A 24,847-nucleotide genomic window follows, 5' to 3' on the forward strand; every position below is an offset into this window, starting at 1 on the left:
TTTGTTGAACTAGATTTTGGACTTAATAGCTACGATAGTTCAAAGACTAAATGTTTATACAATTCAAAAGTTGTTTTTGAAAACTAAAAATGTATAGTGGTTGTTTAGAAATAGTTACTATATAATTATTAATTAATGATAATATTTTATATATGTTTTGAAAACGAATGATAAATATGTTAAGTTCAACTTAAACTAATTCTAGGTTCGGTTCGGTTCGGGTTAAAAAAAAATGTTTAATAACTCTGAAACTAATCGGTCGGATCACATCAAATAAAAAAAAAAAATCATCTACTTAATAATTTTAACGATACAAAAATTAGAGCAAGTAGATACTCAAAAATATAATCTACATTTAAATATAGTATACCTCCTTTTAAAAATTCCCAAAATCAGATTTTGAATAATAACTACGGTAGTAAAGAAAAATGGATGTGGGCATAGTGAATCATCCTGCAGTATAATATATAATATTCTTAGCCTGTATACTCTTTTAGTCTGGTCTGATGACGTTTCAAACCATAATATCATAACGATTCAACAACCATCTTTGTGGAGGTGTGTTCTCTATTATAAGACCGCTGGCATAAGTGAAATGAGCACTTCCGGTGATTTGTCCTGTGTATTATACATTTATAATCCCACTACCGGAACCGGATGATGTTATTCATAGTCCATCGACTGTGTGATATATTATTATGTGACGTGTATGATGTATGTCATATTTCCAACGATGTACCTTTGAATGAACACCACTTTATTCTTATTTGATCCTAATTTAGCTTATATCTTTATACTACAATGCAGGTTTTTGTTCTTATTGAGTAATATCTAACCTACTATATGTTTATGTACTGTATAATAATTATTTAACTTTTTCTTTAACCATCGTTCGCGAGCTCTAAATTCAAAACCTGCAAATAAAAACCACAATATAAAATTAAATTGAAAAATTGGAAGACATTTTAAAACAGACGAATAAAAAACAAACAAAACTAAATGATTATCAAATCAATTAAATTTCAACAAACTTTATAAGCTTCATTTCTAAAATTTAATTAATATGCAATTCTTTCTCGAAATATTATACCTCAGTAAAACATAATATGTTTATTATAAAAATGTGATTATTAATAACGCAATAAACAACAATATCTAAAGATAATGATATTTTTTACTTCAACGAATTTGATTTCATTGCATAATTATTGTTTGATATTTAATAAAAGTAAATCAGTTTATAAAGGTAATTATTTTGAAACATTAAATTAGTACATTATAACAATCAGGTAAACAAATCAAACATGTCAAACAATATCTATTATACAAATGTAAGAATCTGGTGTCCCGATACCTATAAAAAACGGAAACAATACAGAAACATGTATTAATATTACAATGATTTGAATTCAATTTTGATTAAGGTAACCTGCGATGACCTTACTGATTACAGCTGTTACTCTTGTTATATAAATTCTGTACTGACTAGATGAGTCGAATATATTTTTATATAAATATATAACAGCCAATAGGTAGGTCATAAGTTTATATTATAGAAGGGGACTATTGTGAAGATTTTTCTTTCAAAAAATTAAATGCCTACGTAAAAAACGGAATTAAATAAAAGACTCGTCATGATTATGATACGATGAACAATAACATATTACAATTATTATGAATTATGATGATAATATTTAATATTAGGTACCTACATTATAATATAGTGCAGAGGCCTATAGATTTATGGTTCTATACAGTCTACACGATCATTATTACAGTACATTTAACGTAAGACACTCATTGTTTCAAAAACCATTAAACGTTTCTAAAAATTATTATTTTAAATAATTTTAAGTCGTTAAAAAACAACTTTTTTAATAAAACTGTACCTATGTCTTACTATTTTATGTTATCATTTTTTATTTTTTTGCATTTTTTAATGGCAATAACATGCATTTTTAATTACTTAATTCAAATCAAAATACTTTTTAGAGTATGCCCACCGAAGACGTATAAAAATCGAATTTTAGATGAGTAATTTGTGAGTAATAAGTTTATTTAAGGTTTTGATAGCCGAATTGGAATAGTACAAGGTTATGAACTCCACATTACTTAACTTAAAATAATTCTTAACTATAATAAGCTACCTATATCCTTGTCCGAAATCTGATTTCTATGGAACAAAATAACCAGGATAAAATTGTGCTTAGGAATTAGAAATAGTTAGAGATTTAAAAAGTATGTTGTCTTTTAGAACAGAAAAAACTTAGATAATTATAATTTATAACGATATAATACTAAAAATATATATTTTTTTTTTTGAAAAATGTTATTTTGTAACGACTTAAAATGGTTTAAAATGAATATTTTTAAAACTGTTAAAATGGATCGCCCATTTACCCCAGATATATGGTATATAATTTATGTAATATACTATAATGTGTATGCATATTGTAGCGCCATGCAACCTTTTTATCACAATGTCTCTCGCAGGTCTCTGCGGTTGTATACAAAACTAGAACATTGAATTGTCCCGTGTGAAATCCAATATTTTAGAATAACAATAACAAAACGAAAACTAAGAATCACCTTCCTGCAGTTGCAATTGTGTAAAACCTATGTATACATTTGCCTAAATTATTTATGGAAAGATTAACGTCTTCGCGGTGCCCGAGATCGTACAATAATAATAATAAAATGTACACGCAACAACGATACCATAAACGACGATCGTCTTCGAGTAAACAAAATATGTTAAATTTAATAAACATTTATATGCGCATAAACCCAAAACATATGTTATATAGTCGCATGCGATGGTGCGCAAAATCCGCGTCGGAGCAGTATCGTTTTCCTGTGCCCGCGGCGCAGCCATTGGTCCGCTGCCGGCAGTGAAGGTGAGCCGTATGACTCGTGCGATTTGGGTGACAATTTAGTACAGCGTACTATGCGTATAAAAATTGTAGAAAAAAGAACAAACGATTGTATATTATATAATAATGTAATATCGCTGCGTGGTATATGCACTGTACTGTACATAACATATCATATTATATTATCGTACGTATATGCGGCAAAATAAAAAATATCTTTATTATTGAGTAAGGTGTTCAGCGTGACAGAAATGCTTTCTCGGCGGTGAGTTTCGGGGCAATCGCACGCACACAATTTTAAAAGACCCTGTATAACGTTATAATGTATTATTATCGTGTGTTCGTGGGCGGTCTGTGACCCAATTATTAAAAAAAAATATAAAAAAACAGTGGCAGTACACACGTATTTTAACACAAACTAATGTATACTATAATGGGTACTCGTATGTACGTATATTAATAGGGGGCGACCACGATAACGGCGCCGGCGATAATAATAATTATTTTACAACGTTTTATTATTTATACACACTCGGTGGGTGCACGTCGCAAGGCCGACTGAATGATGGACGGCGACCGCGGTGCACCCGCATCAAGTCCAGACCAGTTGCAGCGAGGTTGTAGAACACGGAGTGTTGATGCGATGATGGTATGTGGCGAAGAGTCGTAGCACGACCACGACGACTACCGCGACTGTGGTATAATATCAAGCGCGAATAATAAATTATAACCGTTCGGTGCATAATACCTAGGTATAACCGGGGTAACCGGGCCGCGCACGCACGTAAGTCGGACGGACAGCAATCGGTGACCCGCAGGTAGAAAACAACATATAATATATAATCGAAATAATAATACCTATGTATAGGAGGACTACGGTATGTGCCACGCGCTGCTGTTGTTCATGGGCAACGCGATTTCTAGTGGTGGAGGCAGCAGAAAAACAAACGAGTCGACCCGCAGTGGCGTACCCGACCTGAAGATGACCACCACCTCCACCACCGAGGCCGTGAGCCAACTGACCAGAGATGTGGAGCTCCTCAAAGCTGCCATGGACGAAAAGGATCGGACCATCGAACAACTGGGCAGGGCCGTCGAAGACATACGAGTGAGTCTGATACCGTATAACAATATTAATATGATCGAGCACCTGGTTTCGACGCACGCGAACCCATCACCCACCACGCATGCATTGATGGTGTGCCCGACTCGATGACGATAATCGCGGTGACGTACAAATTTTAAATCTCTGTGGTACGGTCGCTTATACAGCAGATTATATTTTAGCGCACACAGACATTATCTAATTCATTGTATATAGCTATGGCATTTGCAGATATATACTTACTCATTCGTACCGGATTCGCGAGTTTGAAAACAACACGGAATAAAAAATATTTTGATAAATAGGCCAAAAAAACTTAGTTTGATTTATTCTTAGCCCCATTCTACAATCCTGGTTATACGCCACCGTACACTACTTTAGCCTAAAGTGACCAGCAAACGCTCTTTAATCTATCAAGACTAAAATGGCTGTATTACTATTAAACAGCTAACAGAATTTTGTTCAAAATTTAAAGCGAGATGAGAAGATCCTATCATACCGAATCACTCTTTTAAATGAAACAAACAGAGACTGCGTGAGGACTGTGAAAAGCCTTTTTTGCCACGTTACTATTAAACACTAATATAGATGCAACGGATATCTAAAAAGTAAATACGCATAACAGTGAGGGAGCAAGTATACATATAAATATTATATTTATTATTTATACAGTATCGGAACTCGTAGAGTCTATAATAACCACGATTATGGCCAATCTCAGTTTTTCCAACTTTTCGGGTGGAACAAAAAACTGTTTCGTTGCTAATAGAATGTTTTTATGTCTCTTACCAAGTACCTATATGAATGATGTTCTATTTGAAAAGTTTTATTTATGATGTCGGCTTTGATAGTGTAGTGCAATAATATTAGCACTTAAGATGGGCCATGATACCTATTTAGAATTTAGATTGGCCATCATATACTAACAAAGTACCTACTTTGGATAGGCCATGAATTAATTTTAATTTTTCACACGTTCACGTGTTTCGTTCTAACCACTCATTTAAGAACATGGTCACGCTCGTCTTATAGAAACGCTAATCCGCCGAAAAATAAAAAACACAATTTTTTTTACAACGGTCATGATGGTGTTAAAAGCTGCGAGGTACGTGGGTTCACACGTTGTATACGCCGCCACACTTAACATCAATGGCGAACTTTTCGAGTAGGAACTAAAATCGATTAGCCTGGCACCGCAATTTTCTTTTATTTCGGTTGACATTGTTAAGTTGTCGAAACACGAACGAATATAATATATTATATATTTCATACGCACGCGTCTAGTCTAAATAATAACGTTTATTATATACACGTGCTGACCTCGTACAAACTAAAATACCGCGAGCCACTATAATGTATAAGAAACGCGTTTATATGCTAATCATATAATAGTTCTAACTCGAGGGGTACAATAATGCAGCTAACACTATACGCACTCTTTACCAGGCTTTCATTATTATTTATGTTCGAAGAAAAAGTGTGGGCCTTGTGGTGTTTTAGTTTATTAAAGCAATGTGTTTGTTCCGTACAATATTCAGATATAATTTGTTTGTACAGTATACCAACTTACTACTAAATCTTTCCTATAACGAGTAACATTGTAGGTAATATAAAATTATTCGATGTAATGCGAATCAAATATTGTATATAATATAATAACATAGGCTATGCGCGCATATACAAACTTTCGGCTTTTATTATATTACCAGTATTGTGTTTTATCCATTTGTATGACGTATCCTTTGTACACATTGGTACACCCGGCCACCACTATCGTGTTTATAGTGATAAGTGGTATATGGCACAAAATAGTTTCCTGCACTAGCGCGTATATTATTATCTAATAAATACTGAAGTTATTGACCCACTTGATAATCACCGAGTTGGGTGTCGAGCGATAATGCGATCCCACAACGCATAAAAACATACGTGACGACTACGTCAGAAACAGTGAGTGAGCTATATGGGACAGCTTGTCGTTTCCCTTCTGTGGTATAATTATGCAAGTATTGTATGTAAGAGGGGGCAAAATTATCATTTCGCTCTCCCCCAACTGAAATTACGAAAAAAAACTACAATGATATATGCAAACAAACCTAATTAAATTAAAATCAGTGATATATGCTATATCAGCTACACGAGCGTTGATCGAGTTTTATATAAGTGTTACTTAAATTCTACCACGCGACTCGGGTGATGTCTGCAAGTCGAACGCGGAGAGTGACGTTGCAGGTTTTTGATAATTACGTCTAGGGGGATTTATTTATAGTAGTAAATACTAGAAAATTTCCTCAAATATAAAATGAGGGTGGGCATGGGATAAATGTAAAAAATATAAAAAATATGTATATAATGAAATACATAAATTCGATTTTGTGCTTTAAAAATAATTTATAGTATACTATCCATAAAAATTTATAAATATTGTCGTTTTAGGTTTATTTTTAGGCTTTTAGCACTTTAAATCCCACTGAAAAAAAGTTAAATGGACTATTGTCTTATCTCAGTTTTACCTTAATGCAGCCGTAGAACCATCACCTATATTGTAATAATTAGATAATAATTTATTTTAGAAAATAAATTAAATTTACAAGTTATACAATGTGATACAATGGAAACACTATTTTTTTACTAGTACTACATATTCGGATACATTATTATTTTTTAAAAACATTTTTTGTATTAAAAGTTTTTTTCTATTTACAAAACTGACCTGCGGGTTAGAGTAAGCCAAAGTTTGGATTTATGCATAATTCGTGTTTAATGAAATTTTCATTCATAACCACTGAAAATAAGAAGATAAGAGTGAAATAATTAGACATTATTTTTAGAGTATGATATTTCTTCAATTGTATTAATTAAATGTATAACAAAATATTTATACTGATAATAGTAATGTTAATATTATTAATTTTTATATTTTAAAATCTGAACCCTATTCTTTAATCTTTTATCTTTTATCCAACCCAATAGATAGGACTATAAAATATGAGTGGATCGAATATTCGTATTGTTATGCTTCGAGTTTCAGTTTCAATATAGATCATGATTTACTCTGACAATTTCCTCTTTCAGTCATTCTATATTATTATAACGAGGGTGTACTTATCATATATTTATGTTTATTTGGATTTTGTTTGAGTAGAATATTCTGGAGAACGCGGTATCAAATCAATTACTTGTGCCATCGCCGCAATCGTCACCACATCGACTGGACAAAAAGAAAGGGGTGTCGGGAGAATGTTCGACTTCGTCAGAAACGCCGATGCTACTTCCTAAACAGTCCAAATCCATCAAGTACGAAAAAAGTTGTTATTTTTAATATCTTACTTTAATAATTAAAAATATTAAATTGTTTACCTATGCACGTGGTCACATAATGTATCGGATGCTTATTTCAGAACCAAGCATCTGATCAAACAGGCCCTGTGCAAAAATCAGTTTCTGAAGAATCTAAACACCAACCAGATTTCCGAGATTGTGGACGTTATGTACACGAAAGACTTTGAAGCTGGGGCATATGTCATCAGGAAAGGCGATCCGGGTACGGATATTAGTGTTCATGCAATTTAAAAATTTGCAGTCTAACGAGGAAACTTTGAACTGTTTTTAGCCGTATAACGTTTTTGAAACGGTTATAAATAATATTTAAACGCCATTATTATACTGCTGCAGGGTGTTGTTTGTATGTTTCCGAGGAAGGAATGCTCGACGTGATCCAGAGCGGACGGGTGGTCGATTCCATCGGACCTGGCGAAGTGTTCGGCGAGATGGCCATTCTTTATAACTGTCCGCGTACCGCATCGGTGAGAGGTAAGTGATTGTATATTTATTATACTATATATAATGTAAAGTGTCTTTAAATTTTATGGTTCTCCAAATTTTGTATGTGCTTCTAGCCGTCCAAGATGTCAAAGTGTGGACTTTGGAAAGAGTGGCATATCAGCAAATCATGAAGACTTCTGCTATGAAGCGATTTGACGAACGAGTGGGATTTTTGAAAAGCGTACCGTTGATGAAAGATCTCAATGAAGAGTTTTTATCGAAAATCGCTGACGTCTTGAAAGAGGTACGTCACTCAATGATACAAATTATATAACAAATTACAATTAATTCATATTTTTTTTAATCAATCCCAATACGTAATAATATCATGATATCCTACTCATAAATTATTTACTATTTGGTATAAATGTTTTAATTTTAAATTGTAAATAGGTAAGCAGCTTCATATGCTTGTATATTACATCAAAAATATAAAATAAACAACTAGTATATCAACTAATCAATAGTTAGGTATTTAGATACGTTCAAAATACATACATTATAAGGATCAAGAAAACGAAATCATAAACAAGATACTATTCAGCTAAAATTGCCTAATTGTCATTATAATTTATGATGTGGGTATAAATTCCTTATTCAGTTTAGTGAAATTAATAAACTTTTTAACATTATAATTAATTCATACCTATACATACGTATCTTTAGTAACTGCAATGACTAATAATTATATTCTGTGCTATTTACACGAATTAAAATATTAATTTTCAAAACTTTAAAAGCCATCAAACAATTTTAAGTAATTTTTCATATCATATTATTATAGGGTTTGCATTCGACTATAAAGTATTTATAAATAATAACGTAACTATCCAAGTGGTGGTAGTGTTTATCACCAACTCAGTAATATCTACTGACTACCAGACATAATCATAGGTACTAATAGTTTGATACTATATGATAAATTCGCTAGTCCATCATACTTATGTCGTGTCATAAACTCATAAAATCATCATTAGAACCTTTAGAATATTATTGAAATGGGGCTACAATGATCTTAAACGAAGTTTTCTTAGTTTAAAAATAATATGAAGTAGCACCTGTAATATTACAACTTAGTATTGATTTAAACCACTGAAATTACGCAAACACAAATTATATAATAATTTAACTTTATACCAGTACACCAGATACCAAATACAAAGATCAACAGATGAAAAATGTTAAATAAAAGAGTTTGAATAGGAAAATTGTTATAAGATATAAAATTATGAATTTTCATTTGTAGGTGGATGTAAATAAACTTAAATAGGTATTAAAAAAATAATATAGTATGATGTTCACATCATTAACTCAAAACTTCACGAATTGTCAATTATGCTGGATTGCTGGTTCCAAATCCCAAGTAATTCAACTCAGCGCAAATGTTATTAACTACATTAAAAAACAGAGTTTCTGGTTCCGAGAATATTTAAAATCAAATAAAACGGTTGTGAATAGATCGGATGTGTTTTTGATCGACTCTGCAATATTAGCGTTCAGCTTCACGTCGTATTATGTCTCGCTCTTTAGATATTTCAGCAGCTCTCCTGGCTTACAGCTGCAGCGCATATTTTGGTTTAAACTACCAATATTTAGTTGTTAGGTGCGTATGCGATACATCCATTAATTATAATACTGATAATATTAATGTTATGTGTAAATGACAACCTCATAAACCTATTTATAAGGCATAAATAGGCTCACTTCATTTTTTGTGAGCCTTACACTAAATGTATGTGTGAGCTACCATTAAGCTACCTATAGAAGTTGAAGAGATAAACCAAAAACACCATCCAGACTTCAAGAAATTTAATAATACAACTTTCATCGAAAACAGTTAGTATGGTTTTTGAGTCTCTAGCTATCAAATAGACAAACATCGATTTATATATATATAATACATATTATTATTATTATGTCTAGCTTTTTATTAATAGATAATTTAATTTTTAAATATTACTGGGGCAATAAACAATTATACATAAAATATTTAAGATGATCAAGATTGTTTTTTTTTTTTTTAATTTACCCTGTATGATGTATGCTCTCTATCATAATTCATATATAACTAATAATAATAAAATATTTAATGATAACGGAGAAAAAAACTAACTAAATTAATTTATAAACAATGCAACTTTTTAGAGATAATATCACGATCTACGTCAGGCTTATTTACGATATTTATTATTTGCGTAATAATAATAGATACAATATATGTATATTCTGTGTGAACAATTAATATAACCTACATAGGTACTACCTATTATGTATTTTAAAATGAAAATTCTTTGAATTGTATGATTCATTTCTAAAAAAATATTATATAATACATAGATATATAGTAGGTATTAAATCGGTTTATATTATACTATATATATATATAAATATATAAATATATACAAATAAAAACAAACTTTGAGATTTACTCATGCCTTAACAAAAGGTCGGAAATCTAACGACCTTTTGGCTTATAACTTTCCCAATGCACACAGAAATTTGTCAGACTCAACGCATTTGACATTTTTGAAAGTTTTCAAAACGTGTATAATACACATGTACTATGGGTGTACCCAGGAATCCATGCAATAACACATGCTGGATATTAAATACACAATTAATTAACCACCGTAATTTTCTCATAAATCTGAAACCGTTTTTTTTTTTTCAGGAATTTTATCCGGAAGGGCATTATATCATAAAACAGGACACTCTGGGCGACAAGTTCTACATACTGAGCGAAGGGCGAGTGAAAGTCACAAAGACCAATAAAGGTTAGTCCGTTACATCACTTAAAATGGTATAATATAAACATTTTGTAAATTAATATTGATCAAATACATGAAAACTAATATAAGCAGTAACTAAACACTCAGTCAATATGAGTACTCGACATGCCGGTACAGTTTCTTAAATGGTCAAAATTCCTAGGTAATTAAGGATTTGTTTTATGGGAATTATGGGTAGTAGTCCTCCTTAACGACAAATCGCAATAACTGAATTACTCGTTTGCATTCCGCGCAATACATAATATATCTAAGTATTATTATATAAATCGATATTATATTTGCATCATAAATGAAAAAACAAAAAATTATTTATCATGGGAGTTCGTGGTTATATTCAAAAAAATCCTATTCTATTGTTAGTCCTCATATCTGCAGTTCGGGTTCATTACAACAAATATGCAGCAATGCAGGTATGAGTATCGATATAAAAATAAATAGGTACGTTATATTGTGTACGAGTTCACTTAGAAAAAATTTCAAGATAAAATTATAATATTAATATTTTAAGGCGAAGACGAAGAAGAAGAGTTTGGCGTATTGGAACAAGGGGAGTTTTTCGGGGAAGTGGCGCTGTTAAAAAAAGACAAGAGGACTGCCAACGTAGTAGCCATGCATCCGGGAGCAGAATGTCTCACGCTGGACAGAGAGTTAATAGATTTTTTTTTTACTAAAAATATGATTGAATATTTTTATTATTATAATTACACTTTGGATTTTTGCGTTATTATAAGTAACCGCAATAATAATAAATGGACAGAAAATAACAAAATTAGTTTTTATATGTGAATAGGCCATTTGTACATTTCATCGGTAATCTAGAGGAACTAAAAAACAAAAAGTATACGGAAGTTCCGCGAAAGCCATCGGCCCAGTCACCGGTAGAAATCAAAACTAGTAAGTACAAATTATTGTTCGGTCAAAACATCAGATATAAATTTTAACAATTTGTGTAAACATGTACCACGTATACAAATCGTTATTGCGTAAAAATTTAAAATACATTTTAGAAGTATTTTTCTAAATATCGATCAAGAAATTATAAGTGCAATATTTGAAATATTTCTACTTCTGAGTGTACCTATAAGTTCCATTTTTCAGAAACATTTTACCCGGAACTGTTCCGCGTGGAGCTGACAGATTTTGAGACAGTCGCCACGATCGGCGTGGGCGGCTTCGGTCGGGTTGATTTGGTGTGTCTGAAATTGGACAGAAGCCGATCGTACGCGATGAAGAAACTAAAAAAACAAAATATCGTGGACATGCAGCAACAGGAGCATGTGTACAACGAGAAGACCATTTTAGAATCGTGTACGAGCCCGTTTATCGGCAAGTGAGTAATAATGTACAAATTTACAATACATTAAAATATTAATTAATTATAATTATTACATTAACACGTCTCACTCCCAAATGTTGTAAATGTAGAACACTTTACGGACCTATTAATTTTAAATAGTAAGATATAAGATATGATCACATTTTTGACATTGCAAGAAATTAATTTTCTTTATTAAAATATTGTAAAGCAGGTACTTTTTATAATAAGTACTTTGCATAATACTTTTTAGTTTTTAGTGTAATATACTAATCTATCAACCATATTATAGTTATAATTATATAAATAATCGAAAATTAAATTACGCTGACGTCTACATGATTTTTTTTAACAGATTCAACCACCCACCACAATGCCCTATATACATCACACTACATGATTATATAATCATTATTATTAATTAGAGTTTGAAAATTTCATGAAATTTAAAATTGTGAAAATGGAATATTTCAATTATACATTTTTTTTTTTTACATATAATTATCATAATATTTAGAAACAGAATTTAATTATATTATTTTTAGAAAGCAATTAGTAACTAGTAATTACTCATTAATTATGGTTTTCTTTGGTTAGGTTATTGATAAATATAATCATAATTTATATTTGTATTGGAAAAATTTCAATATTTCACGTTTTTGTGAGATATTTCATACTTCAATCACTATAATAATAATATTATCATCAGTCATCATATAATATAACTTACACGATACTATTTATTACTGTACAAAATAAAAAAATAAAAACAATAGCAAGTGTTACAAACGAAATACCTGTAACTGCTAATGAAATTTATTTAATGACATTAATCTGTGGATCGTTTTCCATAGACTTTACCAGACGTACAAAGACAGCAGATACGTGTACATGCTGATGGAGGCTTGTCTGGGCGGCGAGGTGTGGACGCTCCTCAGGGACCGGAGGTGTTTCGACGACAACGCCGCGTGTTTCGTGATCACGTGCGTCGTGGAGGCACTGGACTACTTACACGGAGTCGACGTCGTCTACAGGGACTTGAAGCCGGAAAACCTGTTGCTCGATCGACAGGGTTTCGTGAAACTGGTTGGTTTGTAATTCAAATATATAATGTTACCACGACTTATCACTAACCCTGCAGTAGAAGGGAGGCTCAATGGTTCGAGACAGGTTCACAACCACCGCGCTGCGTATAAATTCCAAAATAACATTTCAATTTAATAAATATACTAGTATAATATTATTAGAATCATAAATATTATCTAATCAATAATCAAACTAACCAAAGTGTAACTACACTGCCAAAAGTTGAAACTTCGAGGTATCATGGTATTATTGGTATCTCGTGTTGACACGCTTACATTTTTACAGCCACATTTTGGTAAGCCAATAAAAAAAATAATATTTTACACGACATGAACCGATATATATTACCAGTGGTGAGTGAACCTCTCCTCTCTTCTACTTAATGGTAAGACCAAAATAAATTAATAACTATTTTTTTCAAATGGGACAAATGGGTGTTTTTATACCATCCTCGAGTAAGTTATGAGCATAACATAAAATACCCATGAGAAAACACAGATACTATTTTCTTCATTTCTTGCATTTAAGTTTGCAAATAGATCAATTCACTCTATCATAAAATTGTTGTTATACACAGAATTAGAATTGATGAACACAAATGTTGCTATGTCGTTACACGGAAATTCCATGCGGTTATAGAATCTATTCATTGTTATTTATTACGGTGCATAATACTGATATTTTGTTGAATTATTTTTTTTATCAGTCCAAACAGGACCTTCTCGTATAATTATTATTATTCATTGTGCATAATATATAATTAAGAATTTTCTCTTTCGGCGACAGGTGGATTTCGGATTTGCGAAAAGGCTGCAACCGCGAGGCAAGAAGACATGGACGTTCTGCGGCACGCCCGAGTACGTGGCCCCGGAAGTTGTGCTGAACAAAGGCCACGACCGGGCTGTAGACTTTTGGGCTCTGGGAATACTCGTGTACGAGCTTCTGGCTGGAATGTAAGTACAACTTATCCACGCGTTACATCCTATAGATAGATAATTGTTAAGTTTGGAGACTATAAAAACGAACCGACAAGAACCGCAGTAATGGTACCGGTACCGGAACTGAACCCTATACTAAATGTCTAAATGGTTGTAAAAGCCGATATTTAGAATTTAGATGAACCGTCATCAGCAGAAAAAGGATAAGTCCGTTTTTATTAATTTTTATTTTATTATCATTTTTCACTAGCCACATGTAAATCCGTCGTTTAGTGCAAAAATAGTAATAATTTACAAAAAAAAACGGTCACGTCGATATTTTGTTTTTTGTCTCTCTTGAAAAGTTATAAAAAATGATCTTATCCACTTTCTACAGTTAGAGCGATTCAGATGTGATGGTTGGTTTTTATGTTTGTTTTCAAAATGAATAACAAAGTTTACATTAAATAAAAACAACAATAATAGTCATACAGCATTTGGATATATAATTTGAAATCTTACGTATAAATATTCACCGTAATAATATGACTTAAGTTTAGATTACATGAATATCTGAGTATTATGATTAATGGATTTATGGTTACCGAGTGTGCGTTGAAAATAAAAAATATCAAAAAGTCTTGTTGACCTACACGCTGCTAATTAACTACAAAAACTCTGATAAGAAAAAAAATGTAATCGAAAAAGTAACTTTAGTATAACGTAAAACAAATATATGACAAGTGACGAAAAAATACCGATAAAAAAGGTAAAAACTAAAAGTCAACAAAAAAATACGATAGGTATGGAATATATTTAAAAAAAAATTAGAAAATTACATCAATGACTAGATGAGACATGCGAATTAGATTAAAATTGATTGTTTCTTTTTCTACACAGTTAATTCATGTATATAGACACGTAGAGTGTACGCTGCAAATACGGTAAGAGTAGGCATGATATGAGCGATATTATTTAATTGTACATTGAACAACTACTTCCGGAATGAAACGACCCACATAGGTGACTTTTTTATCATAATAAATTTATATTAAACATGTACACAATTTACGCTCTGGGCGTCTTGGAAGATTACCAAAAATTGCATTAGTTGAAAAGCTTTAGAAAGGAGTAAAAGTAAGAGCGGAAGATTGAAATTGAAATATATTTTTATATGATGGTAAAATTAAACTATATTAAATTTGTAAATTCATAAAATTTTACGATGACAAAAAAAATTATAAATAAATGCCAGTATAATATTTTAATTTAAGCTATCTAATGTTATGTTTAAATGTTTGCAAATCTTTCCTCTACAGTACCTATTATTTCCTATTTTTCCCAAAACATAATCAATTTAAAATATCATAATAAATATTTTGGTGACGAAATAATTTCAGATAAGGAGAACCTATTATTATGCATTCGAAAAGTATAAAATTCGTTATAGAAAACTGTTTATATTTGAATAGTTTTTATTATTTTTTGTGTAAGTGCTAGAAAAATACAAAGACTCTACTTCCATACACGTTACTGATTATATATAGGCCGCTAAAAAATAATATACATCATTAAATGATTTTTATTGGTTTACACTGTTTACAGACCTCCGTTCAGCGGGAAAGATCCAATGGACATCTACAACGCGATATTGAAAGGTATCGGTGCTGTAAACTTCCCGAGACAAATGAACAAAATGACTCAAGGTCTCGTGAAACAGCTGTGTCGAAGCGATCCGACGGAAAGGATAGGCTATCAAAAGGGAGGCATACAAGACATCAGACGGCATGAGTGAGTAGGCCGTTTAGAAAGATGCTAACTTTGTTTGCTTTCACTTTAAATCCACTTTTAAAAAAAGTATGGGTGGCAGATAGGTTCTAGAAACACGGACTAGAATTTGCCTACCACTCGGCAACGAATATATTTTTATTTTTATCGTTTTCGCGCAGATGGTTCAAAGGTTTCGACTGGACCGGTTTGAGGAACAAGAGCATAATTCCACCCATCATCCCCCACGTAAGTCTACAGCTGCAGCGACGGTCAAACACCGTGTAGCTCACGTATCCGACATATATTTTATATAGTTTATGATCGGTTTTTTATCGTATTTTTAACCTTATACAGATCAACAATCCGCTAGATTCGTCAAATTTCGATAGTTATCCCGAAGACGGAGACGTGCCACCAGACGAATTGTCCGGCTGGGACTCGGAGTTTTGACGCAGTCAGCTGCAACGTAAAGCAATAAATACCTCCACAAAATCTTCGGCAACTGTTGCAGGACTGTTTGTATTACTACTATTATAAATTAATGTTGAAATCGAAATGTGACAATAAGAGTTCATTGCCTAGACTTAAGACTTCGTTGTGAAAACCACCATCTTTCACAATTTCCTAGGAGGAAAACAATCAATATAGGTTGAGTATAATTTCATATGTATAACGTTCATACACTGTGTGTTTAACATGTTATAATATCTTCTCTAACTTCACTGTTTATCGTGTATTTTTGTTAAGACTTTATTTTTAATTATAAAAAGACAGTCAAGCACCCAATTGTCTTCCAAACAATAAATAATTTATCAACGAAATAAATATGTGTGTTGTACTAGCAGGGTACTACACAATAATTACAATATATATTTTTTTTAATCTTTATATATAAATAAATTATATTATATAATATATAATATAAATAAATAATTTAGAATTTCATTATGCACAAATAAATAAATTAAATAGAATTTAGTACTTAATCTTTGTATACAAATTAAAAATAGACAAGAAAAAAAAGAAAAATTGATTTAATCAAATAAATCCTAAGATATAAATAATAACAACAAATTAAATGTAAAAAAAGGTCACGAACCAGTTGTAAAATGTTAACAACGCAAATACAATATTTAGGTAAATAGTAAATACATATAAGTCTAATATCAAAAAAGAAAAGAAAAATGACTTGACCATTTTATAAATCAAGTAGGTACTTTTGATACAAACATAATTAAGCAGTTAAGTTTGGTTAGAATATAGTTAAATAGTTTTCTACAAAAATAAAGAAAAGTAAAAACAATCAGCATTAATTTTTTTTTTAAATCTTGTGCATTAGATTAGCAAAAAAGTTTAATTTAAGAGTAATAATAGCTCATAATATTAGCTTACATTTTTGTTATGCGATCCTAATAAATGGACATAAATTACCTAATTACTTGATAGTCCATTTGTTACAGAATATTCTCGTCAACTACTTCAGACACATCACTGTCATAACTATTTGAAGCAGCTTTGCCTATTAAAATATTTGAAATAATTTTCAATAACTTTAAGAATTACCTATATTAAGTTTACTTTTCTCAGTTATATTAGATTGCTCAGCAGGGCTTGGTGGGGGTGTCTTTACTTTGAATGATACCCCATTGGATATCTTTGAATCATACTCTTTAACCTCCGCAGCATATTTATCATCTGTTAAGTATTAATAGATGTAACATGTAAAGAAAAATAACATCAATAAATCTTACAACAACTTACCTAGAATTTTAGGTTTAACCTCAACCTTATCAACTACCATCTGTTTGTTTAGAGCATTTATTAACTCCTCGTCAACATTTATGGGTTGATTAATATTATTTACTTCTCCTTGTATGACTTTCTAAAAACAAAATATTATTATAAGTTTATCCAAAAACAAATATAAGCAATTAATACCTTATGGTTAGAAGCAGATTTTCGACCAAGAGATCCATCTCTGGATGGCCCTAATTCCTCTTTTAGAGAATCAAATCCAGACTGATCTAATTGTACTTTAGCTACCGCTTTTTCCATGTCATCAGTTACAATCTCAATATTGTGAATACACAGATTCACTATATCCTCACGATTTATTGTTCGTAATGCCTTTTCTAAAGAATTCCCAGTTGCTTGCTGTCCAAACGTTTGTAACCATAATCTAAGCATGACCATAGCCTGTCTTTGGGTATTACCAGGATATTCTGATTGGATAATACTGATGTCTGATTGAAGAATCCCTAATTCAGCTGCTAAAGACGGCCAATCATCACCCAGCATATTTGAAATATCTGATAAACGGATATCTGCTCTACGTATCGTATCAATTTGTTCTGTAAAATAATAATAATTATTATTATACATATTTGTGATGAAAATTTAGATCAGTAACATACCAAAACCATTATCATAAAAATTGTAACTTCGATCAAGGCTTAATAAATCTGATTCAGATTTGGTAGTTACATTAACAATATCTTCAGGAATGGTTACGTTCAACACACATAAAGGTGTTTGAACAGGATCACCTCGATTTACTTTGGGCTCACGCATGAACAAAATCCGCGCGACATTAGTATCTTCCAGGTCTCGAATGCGAACAGTAAATGGTAGACGATTTTCACGGAAAGCAGTAAAATTTAATTCTAGTTGTTCACCAGTTTTAAATATAGGTACTAGATTTCCAGCAAACTCAACAAATATATTTTTGTTTTGCAGCACTTCGACATCTCTACTTTTTGCTACTTCAACAAAGTGCTCTTGGTTTTCTAATGTCTTTTCTTCTTTATCATCTGTCATACAAAATACTCTAAGACGTGCCTCCATAGTATCTGTTCTTTTAGCAAACACTACAAACCTAACAAGCAATAATAAAATAGATAAAATAAACACTTAGATGAGTTTGTTGTTATATTATTTACTTTGCCATGAATGGAACGTAGTTGGCTTCAATAAAGAGCTGTGTAGCAATATTTTTAACTTGACTGACATTTCTGCAGTCTATCAACCAAAACCTTGCAGATAAAGTTGTAGTAAAAGTTACACAATCCTTGACAAAAGTTAATGGTGTTCCTCCAGTAACATCATCCCACTGGGCTTTTGACTGACCACCTGCATGTATGTAATATTTAGTGTAAGTCCAATCAACTAAAGAATACAACTTGAAGGTAGATGTTCACTGACCTGACATACTGCAAAGCAATCTCAATGTAGGAGCATCACCTGAATACTGATTTATCATTCCTTTAGCAGTGGCTTGTGGTAGAGGAATAGTCAGAGTAATAGCTTTATGAAACTTTCTTCTGCGAGGTTCGATGGTAACGACAGGAGACACCGCGACACGATTGCCAAACAATTTTGTTACCAATTCAACAGGAATAGGTTGAGCCTAGATAATTTTAATAAAACTTTACATTATGACCATGAGAACCATTATCAATTTATCATACCTGCAATCCAACTTTTATGCGTTTTGTTAATGCATTGGTTGGAAATAATGCTTGCACCTGTGGTACAACAGTAGAAGACATAACTCCACCTTCTGGACCAACAGGATGTATTTCTTGACGTAATCTTGAAACAATAGCAAAGTATTGAGGAAAATCTAATGTCAGGATTCGTTCAATGCGACTAGTTCTGAGGTCTTCAATCTGCCTGAGTTCTTCTCCTTCAAAACTATCATTAAGTACCTCTTGTACTGCTTCTTCGTTAGCTTCCAAACTATGTTCCTTCCAAGTCGTTCCATTTTCAGACCTTAGTACAATCAGTTCTCTTTCTCTTCCTCGCAATGACGCAAAATGAGGTACTTCAATAATGACAGGTCTGTACAAAATTAATTATTAAAATTTAAAACAATATTAGGTACGGCAGTATGAAATCTGAAATATAGAATTATAACTCAAGAAATACCCCAAAAATTTGGCTCCAGCTGGGCCAAGTTCAAGGATTCTACTGGCTAATGCTTCTCCTTCCATCAAAGGTGGTGGATTTACCATTTTATCTCTCCGCAAATATCGACATGTAACTCGCATAGGACTTGGTGCCTTTCGTGGTGGAATAATCACTCTTACACCTGATTGTCGGCATCCTCGCATTGCTCCTCCACGGGCGTCCACCAAAAAACTAACTAGGAAACTAAAATTAAGATTAAACAATTAATATTATTTTTTAAAAATGAATATACAAAAATAAATAAAACAGTGCACTAGAAAATTAAGAGATAATGTGCTAATTAAAGTCAGTACGATTATTAGGTATACCCTACAATCAACTCATGCCCTAAATGGTTCAAACATGCTAAAAAATCAAAAATTAAAAAATTAATATTATTATTTTAAAAGAACTATTTGTATTTTACAACACATTATATGCAATGATAAAATACACAACTCAATCTATAGAGTACATGGTAATTGTGTACTTTAATTTAACTTACTTTTTCCAGCGGCTTTTTCTGTACAAATGCCAATGCCGTTCAAATTATAAGTTAAAAACATACAATTTTAAATTAGTGCTGTTATTTACATTGTCTTATAAACAGATAAATTTTAAAATTTTATTTTTTTATAAAGTAGTTTATAAATATATTCTTTTAGCTTACACAATGTAACTTAACGTTAATTATTAGTTAATATTATAGTACATATTATCTATTTATAATTGATTTTTTAGAATAATATTTATAATTAATGGCAAAAGGTTAATATTTTAGAACTGTATAACACAATTATAATAAATATAACCAAATTAAACATGAGAGAAATAATAAAAATTATAATCAATACTTATAGTAAATTTAAATTAAATTATAATAAAATCTACTCATGCAGTGATGTTAGAGTAGTATTATTGAAACTAAAAAATAAATCAGTACACTACTGTGTTACCTTACCAATCAAAGTTCCTAAACTTAATGTGAAAATATGATCAATAAAAATGCTAAATAGGTGTTTTTAAATATAAGTTGGTTAATTTAAAATAATAGGTACATAACAGCATAAAACATAATGTATTAAATTGTTCATAGCACGCACACCTATAGTATGGCATTAAGAGCACAGCAAAATAGTGTTAGAAATTTAAAATAAATGTAATATAAAAACAACATATAAATAGAGCATTAATAAAAAATGAGTAAGAAAGAAATAAAAGATTTAAATGATTTATCGAGTTAGTGTTTGTTGTGTTTCATTCAAAAACATTCACTCAGTCTACCTTTCGCGCCACATTCCAGTAGTATTTCCACGAGGGCCGAGCATTGCCAACGATCTCTCAAGTCTATCCAACCTGTCGGTATAAAATGCAAATGGGTTTTCTCCAATGCACAAGATGCACATAAATAACAATGCATTCTCATACACAAATTAACAAATAATAGTTATTGTACATAAATAATTACATAGGTAGTTATTATTATTAAGCTACTTATAAACAACACAGCATGCTTTAAAAATAAATAATGTATTTTAGAAAATTTGTCATAATATTCTATTCAATTACACTTATTTTAATATCATATAATAATAAAATATTTGTAGTCTTATGATTATTACGTGTTATCAATATTATAAAACTAATTAAATTATTCTGATATAATTTTAGAAGCAGTAAAAATGCCTTGAATTTCAAATAAGTAAATTGTGACAATGTTACTGGTAAATGGAATTGGTACTAGATTTAAAATAAAAAACTAGCAGTACTCATAAAAATAACTGAGAGAACAAAAAAAAAAATTATGAAAAAATTTTGAATTTCTATACCAAACCAGTTATGGATTTCTAGTTTTATTTTTATGAAAATCTAAACATTGAATTAAAAATGTTATATAAGTTTTTATAGTTGGAAATTAAAAACAAAACTCATTAAAAAACCACAAACATTTTTTTGAGTGTTAGAAATTTAAATTTTAAATTGAATATTTAAACATGTAATAATGAGTTATCCAACAACAATGTTTGGTAATTCTAAAAATTGTAATTTCAAAATCTTGAAATATTCCATTATTATTTAAATTATAATTTTCTATACACATTTTCGAAATATTTATAATAAATCACTAAATTCCTAATAGTAATATAAATGATAAAATATGCTCAGTAATAATGGCTGATAAATCATCTCAGTTCAGAATCATTTTCTGTATAGAGTGATTAATTAATCCAATCACAAGGCATACTCGACACCAACTGAATAGCACAGCAAGTTCCTAGGAATTTAGTTTTGGTTTATGCCAGCATTTTATCATAACAGTGTTTTAATTAGTTATTTTAATAACATTAACTTCTATATAATACTATAAATGATAAATGTGTATAATGAAATTAATAACACTTAAAATGAACATATTTAAAAATAAATATTTTTTATAATTACCACCAAAGCTACATAATATATTATATTACTTATAAATAATTTATAATTTCATCTTAAATTTATTAACTAAACTGTTGTGCTCAGTGCTCAGATAATGCCATAAATTTAACCATAGGTGCAAAATCCAGTGAAATAACAAATAAGCTTTATACAAAAGATAATTTTGAATTAAAATTATTGAAAAAGAATTTCCATTGTTATAAATAAATATGTTTAAGGACAAAATTTAATACATTAATATTAATTGATTATAATTTATCCTTAACATCTTATTAAGCCTTATTCTATAATAAGAATTATTTTTTTTAAGATATAAAACTTACCCAATATTTACAGGCGAACGGCAGATGTCAATATTATCAGACAGTAAGCTACCTCCAGAGGGGTTGGGTGAATACTGCGGTGAAACATAATGTGTGTTACTTACATACTCGTTGGCAACTATTGTTAAAAAAAAAATGAACAAATATATTAATTATAATAAAATGCATAAAGTATTTAATCAGATAAATAACAAGGTAGGTATATAAAAGCGATTTTATTGTTAATTACTAAAAATGTTAATCAGAATAAGTGATTGTAGTTAATAACCTAATAAAATATAGGAAAAATTAAAAATAATATATAATGGCTTGATATAAAGAATGCTATATTATTATAAGATTATGTCAATACGTAATGATTATGTAATTTTTTTTTGGCAATTATTATTGAGGTTCCACAATTTGAAAAAATTTTATAAATTAAACCATTAAAATAGTGTAGAACATAAATGATAAGTTTAAAAATGTTAATAATTGTGAATTTACAAAAAAATACTTTAAATTTATTAAATAAAACTTTTAAACACTTACAGTAAAGTAAACTCGCAAGAGTAAAAGCGAAAACAAATTTAAATTAAGACAAAACTTACGGGCTGAATCATTAACTACATCTGTTTTCTCGTCCCTTGTAACATCTATTTTCAATGAATCATCTCCTAATGATTTCATATCATCCACTGTCATATAACGATATTGGTGTTGATCATTCAACATTGGATCTTCATCTATCAAAAATTAATTAATATATGAACATAAGCACAATATCATACATTGGATATAAAACATAAATCCATATTATAAGAAATTAAATAAAAAACATACATTTATAAAAAAAAAAAAATGTTTTTAAAATGTTCTACATTGCGGAAAATATTTAACATTCACTGATCGTTCACTCAAATCATTAATAAATTAATATAAACATATCAAATATGAAACATTCCAAGAATAAAAACAAACAATAAATTAATATAAATCCAAAACAACATATTATTATAATGCATGTTGCAATTATTAATAAAACTATTGTCGATGTTTATTTGTTCAGTATTATATCTTATCTTGAAAAGTAATATGAACATTAGTTAATTTAATCCTAAATTAGAAAAAAATAATTATTCTCATTGGGACAATTTCATCCACTATACAAAATAATACATTAGACAATTCTTTAAAGAATATTGCCGATTATGGCGATAATATTACCATATATTTTTTGGAAACAAAGCTGTTTTCGAAATGTAATTTAAGATTATTCATACCAATTTGGAACTTTACACAAATATTACTCTTATTGGCTATTGTCTATATGTTATAAATGTATGCATAGATTTGTAACATAGTAGTCAAATTTGACATTTGAATAGGTTTTGACTTAGGAAAATAATTTTGATAAAAATGCACATTTTGCATAGACAATTAGTTAAAATATATTATCGTTTATAAAATCTATAAATTCAAACAAAAAATTAAATAAGTCATCTATTTATTTTACAAGTTGTCGATTACTTGAAAGTTACTAGCATTAGATAAGGTGTCAAAAAAAAAATTATAATTTTAATGTAATATATTAATTAATATATTACACACTTATTGTAAATAAGTAAATATGTTAAATTGTAATTAATATAATTATTATAATTTAGTCATTATTTTAAATATAGGTAATTTGTAATACACAGTAAACCATAAAATATTGTATATTATTAACTTAAAAACTTGAATCAATGCATAAAACAAAATTACTATGGTATAAGTTAATAGACATAAGAATAAAACAGTACTAACAACTTGTATATAAAATACAACATTCATAATACAATAAACTCATACAAAAAATGTACAAGATATTTTTAATTAAAACATAATGCCTCTTTAACTTAATATAGCAAAATTTTAGCATGCGAGCATATTATAAGTAAAATGGTTTAGTCATGGGCCATGATAAATGTATTGTTCACTATACAAACACCTAATGCTAACAATAATTTTAAACAACATTTGTCATTAAACATTTTTGTATTATATGCACACACCCTGAATCCTTTATAGAATATACACAAATCACAATAAACATTTAATGACTGTACCTATATTTGTGTGTCAGTGCATCAAAAAATTGTCTTAAGGCCTTTGTTTCATAACTTAAATAACTGTTAATAATACAATACAATCTGTTTAGTTATATAAATTGGACAATTATTTTATTTTTATAAACTACAAATGCAGTATTAAATGAAACACTTGTTTTATAATTTTAAATAATATATAAAAAGAAATGTTAACATTAATTGATTTTAAAAAATATTGTTAAATAGGAAGTATTTAATATTTAAAAATAATAATAATATAAATAATTAAATTCTGAATTGATTATAATAAGTAAGTCTAATTAATAGAGCATTGATTGTCGATTGATATTATTTATCAAGTCTCTTATATTAAACTTACATG

The 24,847-nt window shown here is 29.9% G+C and overlaps 2 protein-coding genes across 8 annotated transcripts in view; one reads left to right on the forward strand and one right to left on the reverse strand.

Moving 5' to 3' along the window:
* The first annotated feature begins 3,380 nt into the window (after window positions 1-3,380).
* LOC107169044 (cGMP-dependent protein kinase, isozyme 1-like) lies at window positions 3,381-16,548 on the forward strand. 4 transcript variants are annotated; one of them, XM_015518649.2, is made up of 15 exons: window positions 3,381-3,691; window positions 3,742-3,981; window positions 7,124-7,275; window positions 7,380-7,522; window positions 7,654-7,791; window positions 7,878-8,047; window positions 10,475-10,577; window positions 11,101-11,239; window positions 11,383-11,486; window positions 11,691-11,922; window positions 12,762-12,993; window positions 13,780-13,946; window positions 15,516-15,701; window positions 15,860-15,926; window positions 16,035-16,548. In XM_015518649.2, the coding sequence occupies exons 2-15, from the start codon at window positions 3,754-3,756 to the stop codon at window positions 16,128-16,130; spliced, it is 2,157 nt and encodes a 718-aa protein (XP_015374135.2). In that variant the 5' UTR covers window positions 3,381-3,691; window positions 3,742-3,753; the 3' UTR covers window positions 16,131-16,548. The 4 variants fall into 4 exon arrangements, with proteins under 4 accessions (XP_015374135.2, XP_089081634.1, XP_015374136.2 ...); XM_089225508.1 differs by having other exon boundaries at window positions 3,381-3,687; XM_015518650.2 differs by having other exon boundaries at window positions 3,381-3,657.
* Window positions 16,549-16,698: 150 nt separating this feature from the next.
* Window positions 16,699-24,847, reverse strand: part of LOC107169047 (uncharacterized) — a 31,208-nt gene continuing 23,059 nt past the window's right edge. For 2 of the 4 annotated variants that reach the window (XM_015518657.2, XM_089225507.1), the window contains 12 exons: window positions 22,984-23,118; window positions 22,394-22,511; window positions 20,913-20,984; window positions 19,608-19,832; window positions 19,148-19,520; window positions 18,882-19,086; window positions 18,620-18,809; window positions 18,095-18,555; window positions 17,619-18,031; window positions 17,442-17,562; window positions 17,259-17,375; window positions 16,699-17,199 (listed from right to left, as the gene is read on the reverse strand). In XM_015518657.2, coding sequence (XP_015374143.2) covers window positions 17,135-17,199; window positions 17,259-17,375; window positions 17,442-17,562; window positions 17,619-18,031; window positions 18,095-18,555; window positions 18,620-18,809; window positions 18,882-19,086; window positions 19,148-19,520; window positions 19,608-19,832; window positions 20,913-20,984; window positions 22,394-22,511; window positions 22,984-23,118 — 2,495 coding nt within the window. In that variant the 3' untranslated portion in view covers window positions 16,699-17,134. Of the gene's footprint in view, window positions 17,200-17,258; window positions 17,376-17,441; window positions 17,563-17,618; window positions 18,032-18,094; window positions 18,556-18,619; window positions 18,810-18,881; window positions 19,087-19,147; window positions 19,521-19,607; window positions 19,833-20,133; window positions 20,152-20,912; window positions 20,985-22,393; window positions 22,512-22,983; window positions 23,119-24,847 lie in introns of all 4 variants that reach the window. The other 2 variants (XM_015518658.2, XM_015518659.2) reach the window with 2 other exon arrangements.

The sequence above is a fragment of the Diuraphis noxia genome, unplaced genomic scaffold, assembly GCF_037042655.1.
Source record: "Diuraphis noxia isolate RWA-SAM2 unplaced genomic scaffold, SU_Dnox_SAM2 contig0004, whole genome shotgun sequence".
Classification (NCBI taxonomy): domain Eukaryota; kingdom Metazoa; phylum Arthropoda; class Insecta; order Hemiptera; family Aphididae; genus Diuraphis; species Diuraphis noxia.